At 52.7% G+C, this 12,621-nt stretch overlaps 4 protein-coding genes across 4 annotated transcripts; 2 read left to right on the forward strand and 2 right to left on the reverse strand.

Moving 5' to 3' along the window:
• The first annotated feature begins 566 nt into the window (after window positions 1-566).
• On the forward strand, window positions 567-2,836 carry QC761_109650 (uncharacterized protein). The gene is made up of 2 exons (XM_062874255.1): window positions 567-1,139; window positions 1,216-2,836. The coding sequence occupies exons 1-2, from the start codon at window positions 993-995 to the stop codon at window positions 2,365-2,367; spliced, it is 1,299 nt and encodes a 432-aa protein (XP_062737372.1). The 5' UTR covers window positions 567-992; the 3' UTR covers window positions 2,368-2,836.
• On the reverse strand, window positions 2,827-5,977 carry ERB1 (Ribosome biogenesis protein erb1). The gene is made up of 6 exons (XM_062874256.1): window positions 5,209-5,977; window positions 4,793-5,145; window positions 4,462-4,738; window positions 4,104-4,407; window positions 3,412-4,046; window positions 2,827-3,359 (listed from the first exon to the last, which is right to left on the reverse strand). Exons 1-6 carry the CDS (start codon window positions 5,601-5,603, stop codon window positions 2,981-2,983), a joined length of 2,343 nt encoding a protein of 780 aa, XP_062737373.1. The 5' UTR covers window positions 5,604-5,977; the 3' UTR covers window positions 2,827-2,980.
• On the forward strand, window positions 5,829-8,029 carry QC761_109670 (uncharacterized protein). The gene is made up of 4 exons (XM_062874257.1): window positions 5,829-6,033; window positions 6,097-6,543; window positions 6,597-7,897; window positions 7,958-8,029. Exons 2-4 carry the CDS (start codon window positions 6,480-6,482, stop codon window positions 8,018-8,020), a joined length of 1,428 nt encoding a protein of 475 aa, XP_062737374.1. The 5' UTR covers window positions 5,829-6,033; window positions 6,097-6,479; the 3' UTR covers window positions 8,021-8,029.
• A 1,687-nt stretch (window positions 8,030-9,716) lies between these two features.
• ERV29 (ER-derived vesicles protein erv29) lies at window positions 9,717-11,577 on the reverse strand. Its single transcript, XM_062874258.1, has 4 exons — window positions 11,005-11,577; window positions 10,807-10,919; window positions 10,244-10,737; window positions 9,717-10,189 (listed from the first exon to the last, which is right to left on the reverse strand). Exons 1-4 carry the CDS (start codon window positions 11,163-11,165, stop codon window positions 10,052-10,054), a joined length of 906 nt encoding a protein of 301 aa, XP_062737375.1. The 5' UTR covers window positions 11,166-11,577; the 3' UTR covers window positions 9,717-10,051.
• Between the last annotated feature and the right edge of the window lie 1,044 nt (window positions 11,578-12,621).

The raw sequence follows: 12,621 nt of genomic DNA on the forward strand, positions 1-12,621 counted from the left end.
TATCATTACCATGCCGGCATGAAGATAGGGAGGCAGGTTCTCTCCATTATCGATCGGTTCGCTAACATTGTCGACATGCATTTCGGGAGAAGGGGACAGTGGGTAATAGGAGTTTATAAACTGACTTGGCTTGGCTATCTGGGAGTTGGGTTAGAAAGGAATGAAAAGGAAAGGGGGAAAAGGGTCGGAATAAGCAAGCGTTTGTGTTTTGGAATTCTTTTTTCTTTTTTTGTTTGTCAAACAGATTTTTTTATCATACCTATATGGGATTTTCTTTTTCTTGTTTTATCTGAGCAATCAAAACAATCGAACTCCGGTTCCTTCTTTTTTCTTTTCTTCATATGAGCTCATCTTTGCCACCCAACGGGCCGGTCCAAGCCGCTCGGCCGGGATCTTCGACGTTCCCGTCCATCTGATCTTTCGGTGCTTGCATGATAAATCCGCTTGGACTTTTCCTATACTTGGGTGTGGATGTGGTGATGCTGGTGTACGAAGTAATTATAGGTCAACGACTGGTCACCCACTCATGCAACCTTGCCGTTCTCCAATCCTCCCCCCCCTCCAAAAAAAAAAAACACTTGTTTTTTCCACAACTCACAGTTCTCCACCGATGTTCCCGGGTCCCGGGTCGGTTTTGTAGATGCGGGGATGGTAGGATGATGTGGTGATAGGGTAGCATTCGCCAACGGTGTTCTCCCGCGGTGCTCCATCGTGCTAAGACGTTTAAAGCCCATGAAAAAGAAAAGCCAAATTCCGAATGGCAACTCCTAGGGTAAAGCCGGTTTAGCCTGATATATTGCCGTCACGGTCAACTCGTGGTGTCGTCCCGATGGATACTACTGTTGCCGTCCCGATGGGGGTGGTGTTGTTCCTGCATCTTGTTGCTGTAGTGGTGTATAAGTAGATCGGTGAGGTAGGGTAGGTCGGTGTGTCGTCGAGATGGAAGGGTAGGTAGGCTCGCATTTCCTATTCGCCTCGTCGTTGTCGTCAAAATGGCAATTCTCCGGGGTTTCCTCCTCGGCCTCGGCCTCGCTCTCGCCGGTGTTGTTCAGGGCCATGATGATGGCAGTCAATGGGTCGATCTCTGGGCTTCGATGCCTCAGGAGGTAGAACCGCATAATCTGCCGCCTGCGCCGTTTGTAAGTTCCTTTTCCACATCAAACATACCTTTCTTCTTGTATCGAGAGATTCTTGCTGACCCATCCCCTGTTCCAGACCGGCGAGGACTCCATCTACACCAACACCACCATCCGCCAAACCATCCACCTCACCCAACCCGCTCCCCACATCCGCCTCTCCCTCTCCAACGAATTCGGCGGCCCCTCTGCCGATCTCCACATCTCCGCCGTCACCATCGCCCTCCCCCTCAACGGCACGGCCGGCTCCCCCTCCATCCAGCCCAGAACCCTCCGCCAAGTCACCTTCTCGGGCGGAAGCAAATCCTTCACCATCCCCAACGGCGCCATCGCCATCTCGGACCCCATCAGAAACCTCAACGTCAAAGCCGAGACCAACCTCGCCGTCACAATCTACATCCAGCAAGGCCAGCAAGGCAAGCGAATCTCCGGCCACCCAGGCAGCCGAACAAGCAGCTGGTTCATCAACGGCGACCACACCAAAGCAGTCGACTTGCCATCCGAGGCGGTGAGGGTAGACCGGTGGTTCATCCTCTCCGCGGTCGAAGGCTGGGTAGACAAGAAAAGAACCCTCGGGAGCCTAGTCATCATCGGCGACAGCATCACCGACGGCCGCGGCTCAACCACAAACGGCAACGACCGTTGGCCCGACCAACTCCTCCGCCGGCTCGAATCCCAACGTCGCGGCGGTTCAGGAATGAGCGTCATCAACCAAGCCGCCGGAGGCAACAGGGTCCTAGCCGACGGGCTCGGACCCAACGCGCTGGGCCGGATAGCAAGGGACGTCCTCGCTCACAACGGAGTAAAATACGTGGTTCTTTTCGAGGGCGTCAACGACCTTGGCACCGCTGCCGAAGGCGACCTAGTCAAGACAGGGGATCGTCTCATTCAAGCTTATGAGCAGATCATCACCCGGCTTCACGGGCGTGGGATTGCCGTATTTGGGGCGACGATCACGCCCATGAGCGGGCCGGGCCAGGCGTATGGGGAACCGAGGAGGGAGGAGCAGAGGGTGAGGGTGAATAGGTGGATTAGGACCAGCGGGAGGTTCGACGCGGTGATTGACTTTGACAAGGCGGTGAGGGATCCAAAGAATGAGACGCGGCTGAGACCAGAGTATGACACGGGGGATTACCTTCACTTGAACCCGACGGGGTACAAGGCCATGGCCGAGGCGGTCGATTTGAGGTTGTTTGAGAGGTTCAAGGATGGGGTGTCGAGTATTGTTTAGGAACCCCGAGAGAGAGAGAGAGAGGGGAGGGGGGGGGGGTCAAGTTAAGGTTGAGGAAGTTAAATTGAATGTCGGTGGAGATGAAGCTATGGGTTAGGGTGGGACAGTAGGGCACACTAAGTGACAAAAAGTAATGAGGGGAGGGAGGCGGAGAAGGACAAACCTACATATGCACCGAAGGTCCGCGAAGATCCGAGGTGTCCGGCTTATATAGCTTTCCAAATACTATTATGCACCATCGAGGCACACGTCAGACTCAAAGTGGTGTGAAAATGTATGGAGATGGATGCTTACGGTATGCAGTCAAATGTTGACTGGGATGCTGTCGAAGCATCGAAAGCATCCGACAGGGATCCGTCACCTTATACCCCATACCACCAGCGGCCCAACGATTGACACATGGCCCAATACATGATAAGACCAGATATGCAGGGTCACATTACAACGCTTTCCTGCCAATGGTAAATACAAATAGATATAATGGTATTTAACTCTCAAGACCTTTTGTAGCCCCAAAAACTCCGCTCCCAGGCAGGCATGCACTACTTCCGTACAACAAGTGTCTCCTGACCCGCCCCCCTTCCCCAGAACCAATCCAGACTCCCCAGCTACATTACATCCACAATCTCGCCGTTCCATCCGCTCCGGCAGACACACACCACGGTTCTCTCGGGTGCCAGTCGATATCCACGACACCCACTTGGTTGACAACCTTGTGGCCCTTAAGTTGCTTGACTGGCACGATTGTAGGGCTTTCAAGCTGGTCATTGGGCACCTTGCCATAAAAGATCTGCAACGTGCCGTCGTCACTGGCGTCTGCGAACAACGGAAGTCCGCCCTTGTGGAACCGCACGGCACGGATGGCCTTTGGATGGAATCTCATTGTCTTGTGTGGCCGGTTGGACAAGTCAAGGTCGTGCCAGAGCAACCGCCTATCGTAACTGCCGACAATCAAGTGATCGCCGCCAGAGTGAATGTCAAGTGACGAGATCCTGTAAATTCGTTAGCGAGTCTCCTTTATCAGATGGACGTTGGGCAGCATACCATTTAGCACCAGGCTGGACAATCTTGACCAGCTCCACCTTCTGAAGATCATAGCACCGCACTGTGCGCATCGTCGCAACGAAGAAGAGTGGCTTCAGCGGGTGGAACACCACAGTCTGTGCAAGACCGTGGAGTTTCCGGAAAGGAATCTGGGTAAGGTGCTTGGACAAGGTGTGAATCGCCACAGAGCTGCGCTGGCCCTCAGGGGACACTGTCGCAAAGTGATCGCCTCTTCTGTGCCAGGTAATGACCTTGACAGCGGACCTGACTGTGACCCTGACAAGAACACCTGCGTCTTCAAGCTTGGTGCCAGGTCTGGCCCACTTGCCAGCAGGCTCCTTACCGGGAGCTGTGGCTGGTTGTTGACCATTGGTTGCGTAGCCGAAGCCAGCAGCGAGAACATCACGGCTTGCCTGGTCAAGTGTAGGCGTGACGCTCGAGTGTGGCGGAACCATCAAGAAGACATCCTCACCCGCAGAAGCAGCAAGGACAAAGGCATCCTTGGTTGGTCTCCAGCGGACGGTATAGACTGGGTCTTCACTGCTCAACTTCACAGACCATACTTGCCGGCCGGTCAACAACTCCCATACGCGCACAGTGCCGTCACTGCCGCCTGTAGCCAAAGCCACACCGGTCTGTTGGTGGTCAGCATTTTGTCATCCGTGCTCACGTATAGTTAGAGGAAAACTTACAGGGTCTATCGCGACACTTCTTACCGTGCCCTCGTGGCCGCGGAAGATGGTCTGGACAACGGTAGGGAATGGCTTCAACTCAGCAGGCGAAGGAAGCTTGGGAAGAAGCGAGTTGGGGTCAATGTTGAGCCTGTTTTTCCGCACACGGGGAGCAAGATAAAGGTCCATGCACCGTTCGAATCTCTCCTTGACCAAAGTGCCCCACGCAGGTACCTTGCGAAGAGAGTTGAACTTTTGAGGGAGGAACTCCTTCTCGCGGTCCTCAGGGTCAGTCTTCTCCCACTCTTCGCGTTCTTCCTTTGTTCTGTGAAACTATTAGTCTGTTTGCTTGGGAACAACGAATCTGACCGTCACTTACGGCAAGTACTCCTCAGGAGGATTGTAACTCATTTCATAGCCAGGAGGTGGGAGCTTAGGCGCAGGAATGTGCATAGGATTTGGTGCCGCTGGCTCCTCATCTTGCCAAAGATCGAACTGAACCTCCTCCTTCTCTTCCTCCTCTCTTTCACGCTCCTCAGGAGGCTTGTAAGGAAGGATTCTGCCTTCGCGAATGGCGCGGACCAATTTCATCACCTGCTTAGCCTCGTTCTTGGATGGCAAGAAGCGCCTCTTGGGTTCCGGGGCCGCGCTGAGGGCTGTTTTGAGGTTAGCTATGATTCAGTTCCACCAATTGACAGGCGTTTTCTTACGCATCGTTTCTTGCTTAGAACTAAACCATTCGACGGTATCGGGATAGGGGTCATAACCCTCGTCAGGAACAAGACCATGCTGGACACGACGGACCAGCTCCAGCTCCTCCTGTGTAAGATTGAGCGGGTTTCCGGTGTTGATGTCGGTCAAACCAGTCCAGCCCTTGGGGACCTCAATGGTATCGAGAAGACTTTGCAGCGCATCGCCAGTGGCTGGGCGCATAATCTTCTTGCCATTGATGTCGTAGCCGATGTGTGGGTAGCTGTCGTAGAAGCTGAGGGGGATGTTTCCTATCGTGTTAACGGGGCCTTGGGCATCTGAATCGTCGGAATCGTAGACTGGGTCGATTTCACTGTTGACGCCCCCGTATTAGCCCTCCATTTCGCATTCCCTAGGTTGCTACTTTTCTACGTACTCGTAGACATATCTCTCTCCACCATTGGCGTCCTTCACAACTTTGTAATTGCGGTCCTCCTCCTCTTGGTGCTTTGGCTTTGGGTCAACGCCCGGTTCCGTAATTTCAAGTTCCTCAGCATCCTTGCTGAGCTTCCCCATTTCATCATCTGACGGAATGTCGTCGCTCAAGAGCGCATCGTCATCCCCCTCCTCCTCCTCGGCGTCCTCGCTACCTTCGCTGACCTCGCTTTCGCTGTCGACATCGTCGATTTCGTCGGACGGAATGTAGTCCTCCTCATCTTCGCTGGCCTCCAAAACACCGTCGAAAAGACCATTTGCGAGCTCGTCGTCAGCCTCCGAGTCGGATTCCTCGTCCCTCGCCTTGCGCTTCTTTTCTACCGGTTTTGACTTCATTGTGCTGAAATTGACGGGTTAGGATGTCTGGACTGGTTACTGTCGCGCTGCAGCCGATGGCCCCAAAATTTCCATGGACAATCTTTTTTTTTAGCGGATTTCTGCCAATCTTTGGAGTTTTGGCGGGGCCCAGCTCGCTCACCGCTTTTGTGCCGAGAAGCTAACGTGATGCACTAGCCTGTCTGGGACAAGTCTTGAGTGAGCTCTTGAGAAACTCAAACCCCACCTCATCTGAACTTCTCGACTGCATCTGGTAGGGACTCGAATGTTGGACTCGAGATGAAATGTTTTGGGCCCAAGTCATACACCTGGGGCATGTGTTTTCGCGCCCGCGCCAATCACACAAACATGCCAGGATATGCATTCGAACGAGCAATCAACCGTACTCCCACTGACTACGGACAGTGAAAAAGATCCCAGTTAAAGCAGCGTGAGTTACACATGTGAACCTTGATAGCCAACAGGCGAGTGCTGACAAATGATACGCTCAAAGTGCGGCTCCCTTTATGTATATGACTGCAAGAAAGGCCTCCCCTCCAATGACCAGCGGGAGCACGATTGAGCCGTTTTACTTTCACGGAACTTATGAGACGCATTTGGACGATCCTACGCGGGGAGGCTTGTGGTACGAATCCTTTATAGGTACCCCTCGGTTACGTGGATTCGGACAAACAGGCCATGTTGCCCTTCAGCTGATATCCCAACCAACCCATCCTTTTTGTTTATGCTTGCTTACGTTGACCGCCATCTTAAACCTTGCAACCTACCGTCCGACGGTTCTCGTCTGACTTCTAGAACGAGCAAGTTGTCAACTTAATTATCAATCAACCATCTGTCGATACATATCTATAAGCGACGCTCTGGGAGCCACAAAAGATGAGCACAAACACTGCCCGCAAGGCCGGCGAACAGCCAAAGCGTCGTGCCTGCGACGAATGCCGTATGCCGCCCTTGATGATCTTGCTTTGAGGATAGTCTTCTGACTCTCTACAGGAGGCCGAAAGCTCGCCTGTTCCAAAGAAATCGATGGATGCGCTCGATGCAAGCGCGAAGGCATCAAATGCGTCTACTCGCCTCAGAAACCCATGGGAAGGCCGAGAAAACGAGCACATGTTAAGATTGACGCCACTGAAAACACTGAAACCAATGCTCAGAAAGACAAGCCAAATGTCGTTACCGCAGAGACTGCACCAGCCCTCCCAGCCCTCCCGGCGAACATCACCCCTATTCCACCTTTCAACCCCGACGACTTTGCACTTCCAGAGTTCGACCCAACCCTCGCCATGGATCTCGACTTCTCCTTCCTCGACATGAGCAACGCCGACCTCAACTTCATAGACATCATCGACCCCTCCACTCAATTCCCACCCAACCAGTACCTCCCCACCGACCCCCTCCCACAACACCTCAACCCATTACCCCCCATCGAGCCCATCAACAAAACCCCCGTATCCGAGCCCCCAGGACAGTTCTTCGCCTTCGGCACCGACCTCGGACAGATCGACTTCAATTCTTCCGTCTGCCAACAACCCCCTACCAGCCAAGCACCCGAGATCTCCCAAGAAGACGTCACCGAAATCTTCTCCATCCCCAACAACATCCCCACCATCCCCGACGATTGTTCCGTCCCCAGTCTTTCCCCGGGAGGGAGCTCTTCCTCATCCTCCTCCTCCCCCAGCGCCGACCCTCATTCCAACGACCCCCCAACATGCAGCTGCCTAACCTCGCTGTACCTAGCAATGGAATCAGTAAAAGTCCTCCCCAAATCCATCTCCCGCGCCATGCGCATCACCCGAGCGGCCTCCCGAACAGCCCACGACTCCATCCTCTGCAAAGTCTGCAGCGACGTCCCCTTGTTCAACCCGGATAACCCGGGCACGTTGGCCAAGCCGCCGATGGTGTCGCTTCAGTCGCTCATGATGCTCGGGGCTCTGCTTCCATCCCTCTCGAACGCGTACATGAGGATATTGACAATGGTTGATCAGGAGGCTGCTGCTGCTGACAGGGAAAGGCGGAAGATTGTGTTTACGCTTTCCGAGTATGGGGGTCTGTGGGGGACGTTGGCCGAGCTGGAGCCTTACCAGTGCGGGGCGGCGGAGAAGCTGGAGGGAAGGGTGATGGAGGCGGGGTTGTGGAGGTTGACGGTTAGGGCACTGCTCAAGATTGATGTTTATGGGGTGCCGGATGTGGAGTGTAGGGATGTGAGGATGTTGGGGTTGAAGGATATTATTGGGATGATGGAGGAGAGGTCGAGGAGGAGGCATAGGTTGATGGATGAGTTGGTCGAACGGGGGGTGGTGAGGAGGATGAAGGGGTATGTGAAGTTGGGGGATGGGGAGGTTGGGGGGGAGCAGCCGACTTGTTTGAGGATTATTGATATTGCTAAGAGGAGTATGGAGGAGTTAATTATTCCTTAGGTGGGGGAGTTGATTGATGTGGGAAGGAGGGGGGGAGGCAAGAGGTTAGAGGGCCGCAATGTCGACCGACTATCTCGAAGATGGCTTCAACATGGAGGCAACAGGCTAGGGGATTACTTGGGTGGATCAAGGGGGGCAAAACGAGCCACGAGATGGCAAATACGGTGGACTACAGGACAACGCTGTGTTTACAGTTGGATTCAACATGTTGATATCACAAAAGACTGTTTTAGGATGGAGGAATGAGATGCACGGGAGACATCAAAGCAGGGGGCTCCCTGCTGGGCAGGTGCTGTGGTGCTCAACGAACTTGAAGGCGTTCCGGACAGGATGTTTGCTTTTTACCCATTGGGAGTTACTGTATAATATTATACCGTAGTCTTTGTTTATCAGATACCAACAGCCACAACTCCATACACACCAGCCAGCCAACCACCACTCACTCCTGTCCTTGACCATTCGCCATCCGGCCCTCCACTCTTCCACCCCGCCCCATCCATCCCAGCCCCAATCCACCCTTCATAACCCCATTTTCCTTGTTCTCTCTTTCGCACCTCGTCAAGGCAGAACACGGCTCGTCGCAGTCGTCAAGCGCGTCCTTGGCTGACTTAAAAGTGTCTGCGGGGGAGAACCTCGTCAGGTTTGAACACAGTTTCGAACAAGAGATTTAATCATCTCATCCGCTGCAGATTACGGTTGAAGAAGGGTCTGCTAACGAGTTTCTGATGATTATGAACATTATAAAAATTCCCAAGACGGCAATTTTTTTCCGTGGCTGGCCTTTTTGTGGCTTTTGCTGCTGGTTGGGGGTCAGCTTCACGCAACCTCGAACCTCGTCAGTTCGAAGTCCAGCTTTCCAGCAAAATCTCAGTTTGCCTTTTTCCAACTGAAGAAACTGTGAACCGCTCAATGACCTACAACGTTATGACCCACAGTTTCTTCAAGAAGTGAGCAAGATATGTATATATATATATATATATAGCTTGAGCAATCAAAACCGAAGGCGTGGCATGTTCAACATGTCAAACCGAAGGGTCACCAAACAAAAAAAAAAAAAAAAAAAAGGGTAAAAACTACCAATACCGGTTTTTTTTCGTAACCGGTTGTCTACATTGTAGATAGCTGGTGAGCTTTACATATTTGGAACAACGGTGTTCTATTCTTTTCCAACTCTCGATGGCGCTTGTGGCATACCCTCATCAAACCAGTCCAATTCCAAGTACCTTATGCCTCCCTGCTTTTTTAACAGCATCTCCTCACCCCAAACTAACCCCAAAGCAGCCACCCATCACAACAACAACAACCCCCCCCCCCCCAACCTCATACCCCAACCAATTCCTAACCCAAAGTACTGGTGATTTGTCCGCAGCGCAACGGTCAAACACGAGCGCACTTTGGGGGGGTCACAAACGTATATTAAGCTGCCAAAAGCTTAGGATTCGAGTCTCTGTTGCAGCACAATTCTTCTTCTTCACCTTGTGAACCGTTTCATGACCCACAAGAACTAAGCGGAGACCATGCGGCAACATGAGGACTATGACACACCAGAGTGTCAAAAAACAGAGTGTTTAAAAACCGACGTACACAGGTTTTTCGTAACCAGCTACCTGGCCAGTAGTTGGTGAGCTTTTTTATGTGTCGCTCTCTTTTGCAGTATTCAGGTGAATAGAAACAATTGAATTTCGAACACATGTTTGCTGTTCCTAAAACCATCAACAATTTTCTACATGTCAACAACCCTCAAATGAGAAGAGAAACCGGATAATAGATAAAAATGATGGATGAAGCTACGCCGGTAACATGATTTGCCTGGCCATTTGCATCTTCCCTAGCTTGACCAACTTGACGCCCTTCTCTCGGTTCCCTTTGCTTGTCCTTTCCCCCGTCCTTAACACCATCCTTGGGCCAGTTCTTCTCTTCCTCTTTTTGGTATCCTGTGTGCGTTGTGTTCTCATAATTTGTTGTTTTGTATGCGAGAGATGCAATGAATCACGCAGTGTAATTTCAATGACAAGACATTTCGCAATGTGTCTAGTACACCTTCTTCTTCTCGTCGATGCTGAACTGGCCGGGACCGCTGTTGACCAGCAGGAGGAGACCACCGACAATGGAGAGAATCTGGAAGAAATCGTACTTGGCGAAGTCCTTGTGGGGGTGGTGCTCGTGGAGCTGTTCAATGGGGTTAGCGACTGGCATTTTTTGCTGACTCGGAGAAAAACTCACAGTCCAGAAGTTGTTCACAATTACGTTGAACACGCTGAGAATGACGACCAACAAGGTGGCGCTGAACTTGGCCTTGAAACCAACAACAACCATCACGCAGGCGGCCAGGCCCAACAAGCTGACAATGATGCGGAGAACGGACCACTCGCCAGAGAAAACGAAGCCGATGAAGAGGAAGATGAGCAGAACACGACCGGCGAGCTGGAAGTACATCTTGCGGTCCTTCTCTTCGAGCTGGGGAAGTCCGGCAAAGGCCTTGGTCTTGCGCACCCACGAGTCGGAGAGAACCATCAGGAGACCACCCATGACCGACAGGTTACGCAGGAAGAAGTTGAGGTCAAAGATGAGACCGTACCCGAGAGCCTGCGTGACAACTACACCCATAAGACCGCAGACGGCGTACTCGGAATGCCGGCGGATGATGACGAGGGTTGAGCAGATGGCCATGACGATAACGTTGGCGATCAGGAAAAGGTGGGTGAGACCGGAGGGAACTAAAAGACAAGGGTGTCAGTCCTATTGTCGCGAAGCGCATTGCACAAGAGTTCCCTAGAGCCACGTACTGTGACGGTAGTCATGGAGGTAAAGAAGCTGGTCGCTCCATTGTGTTATTATTCTGAGAGCGTCTTCGATAAAGGTCACGACGATGAGGAAGCGGCCAATGGCGGGAAGGAAGCTATTCAGGACCGAGGTTAGCGATCAAGCCCAGACCCGACGGGAGAAGCCCTCCATATCCGGAGTAGCAATCGACTGCAACATACGGCTTGATAGGCTCGCTGACGGTGTCCAAAAGATCCTCAATCTTGCTGGTTTGCTGGCGGATGGTGTCCAGAGGACTCTGATCCACCCTCTGATCGATGTCTCCGCCAAAGGGCGCCGGCGCGCCGATGCCGTAGCTGCCCTGTCCTCGCAACTGCGCCATTGAGACCGTGTCGGCGGGGGTTACTGGGGAAGAATGGTCGGGTCAGGCGATCGCAGTCCTGCTGGTAACAATCCGGTTGTTGCGAAGGTGAAGTTGTGACGGGAACACCTTTGGATTTAAGGAGGGGTCCGCTGGGATTAGCTTTCGTGTGCAGCTTCGGGTGGATGTCGGCTTGGGCGACAGGGAAGACGGGGATAAGGAAAAGATGAAGAGTGCGCCCAGGCAGAAGAGGAAGGATCACGGCGAGCTAATTCACTACCGGGTGTTGCGAGCGAGACGCTTGTGCTGGGGTTGGTTTGTTGGAGTGGTGAGATTTTGAGGTTCTGAGCTCGGATGGGTCTATCTACAACTGTGTCCTTAACCAACGTCAACCCACGGCCGCCGCAAGGCAAGGGCGAGGATCGTGGGTGGGAGGCGTAGTGGGGCCGTACCCCGGGCTTAGCCGCTACAAGTCGACGGTCCATCCCTGAGCCGTGCTGAACGCTAGGCTTCAGGTACCCTCTAACAGGAGCTACCTCCCCAACCCCGCTCCAGGAGTTGTTTCGCCAGTGGCCAGATCGAACAAAACACCCGAGGCCGAAAGAAACCACCGCCTCGACTAGTACGCTTGTTTCTTTTGTTCTTCTGTGGGTTTATTTCACTCTCCGAGAGATGCTAATTGTATCAAACGGAGCTAAGCATCTGTTCGGAACCCGCAGCTTCGGGCACCCAGCAAAGATAGACGTCATCGATTCTATTGGACAGCTTCACCTCACACATTCCTCGAGGCACTCACTCACTCCCAAGACGTGATGCTATCAAATGGATTGAGTACCTGCCACTTCCGAGTAGCAGTTTATCTGGCCACACTTCCGCCGTATGTGTCCTGGGCGGACGGCTAAGTATGGATCCATTGCTCCAAAAGCCCGCAGGTGATGCGGGGGAGGTGCAGTAAAGGGTAGGTATCCTTCCGGGCGGAGACCTCGGGTCGGCCCACCGTTTCCGGCCTTCTTCGGAGGGTATAGCTCGGGCCCGTTCCTGGGTACCGGCTACCTAGTGCTGTTGCTCTAGATAAACTGCATCTCCAGCCACGATTTCCATTCTGTAATATTCCTTGAAAATTGGTTGCTGACCTGACCGGACACTTCCCTCAATCAACTGATTGCGAGTCTCAGAGACGTGCTTGAGCGGCTGGCTTTGACCTCGGTCAAGACAAAGAGCAACATTTTATTGTGTTCTTTTATGCTGATCGTTTTTGTTTCGCAGAAAACTTTTCATAAGAGAAAAGAGCAAATTGAACTACAAGCGACGGCAAGCCTGAGCGTAGAAGCTTACTCACAAAGAGAAGGACTAGTCCAATCCTGTCATTGTATTCGGGTTTTTGGGTCGAGGCTTTATCTTTTTTGACAAGCAGTCAACACTGATTGGCCCCTCCCTTTCTTGTCAAAGATCAAAATCTTCAACGCCCAGCACAGAG

This window comes from Podospora bellae-mahoneyi (assembly GCF_035222275.1).
Source record: "Podospora bellae-mahoneyi strain CBS 112042 chromosome 1 map unlocalized CBS112042p_1, whole genome shotgun sequence".
Classification (NCBI taxonomy): Eukaryota; Fungi; Ascomycota; class Sordariomycetes; order Sordariales; family Podosporaceae; genus Podospora; species Podospora bellae-mahoneyi.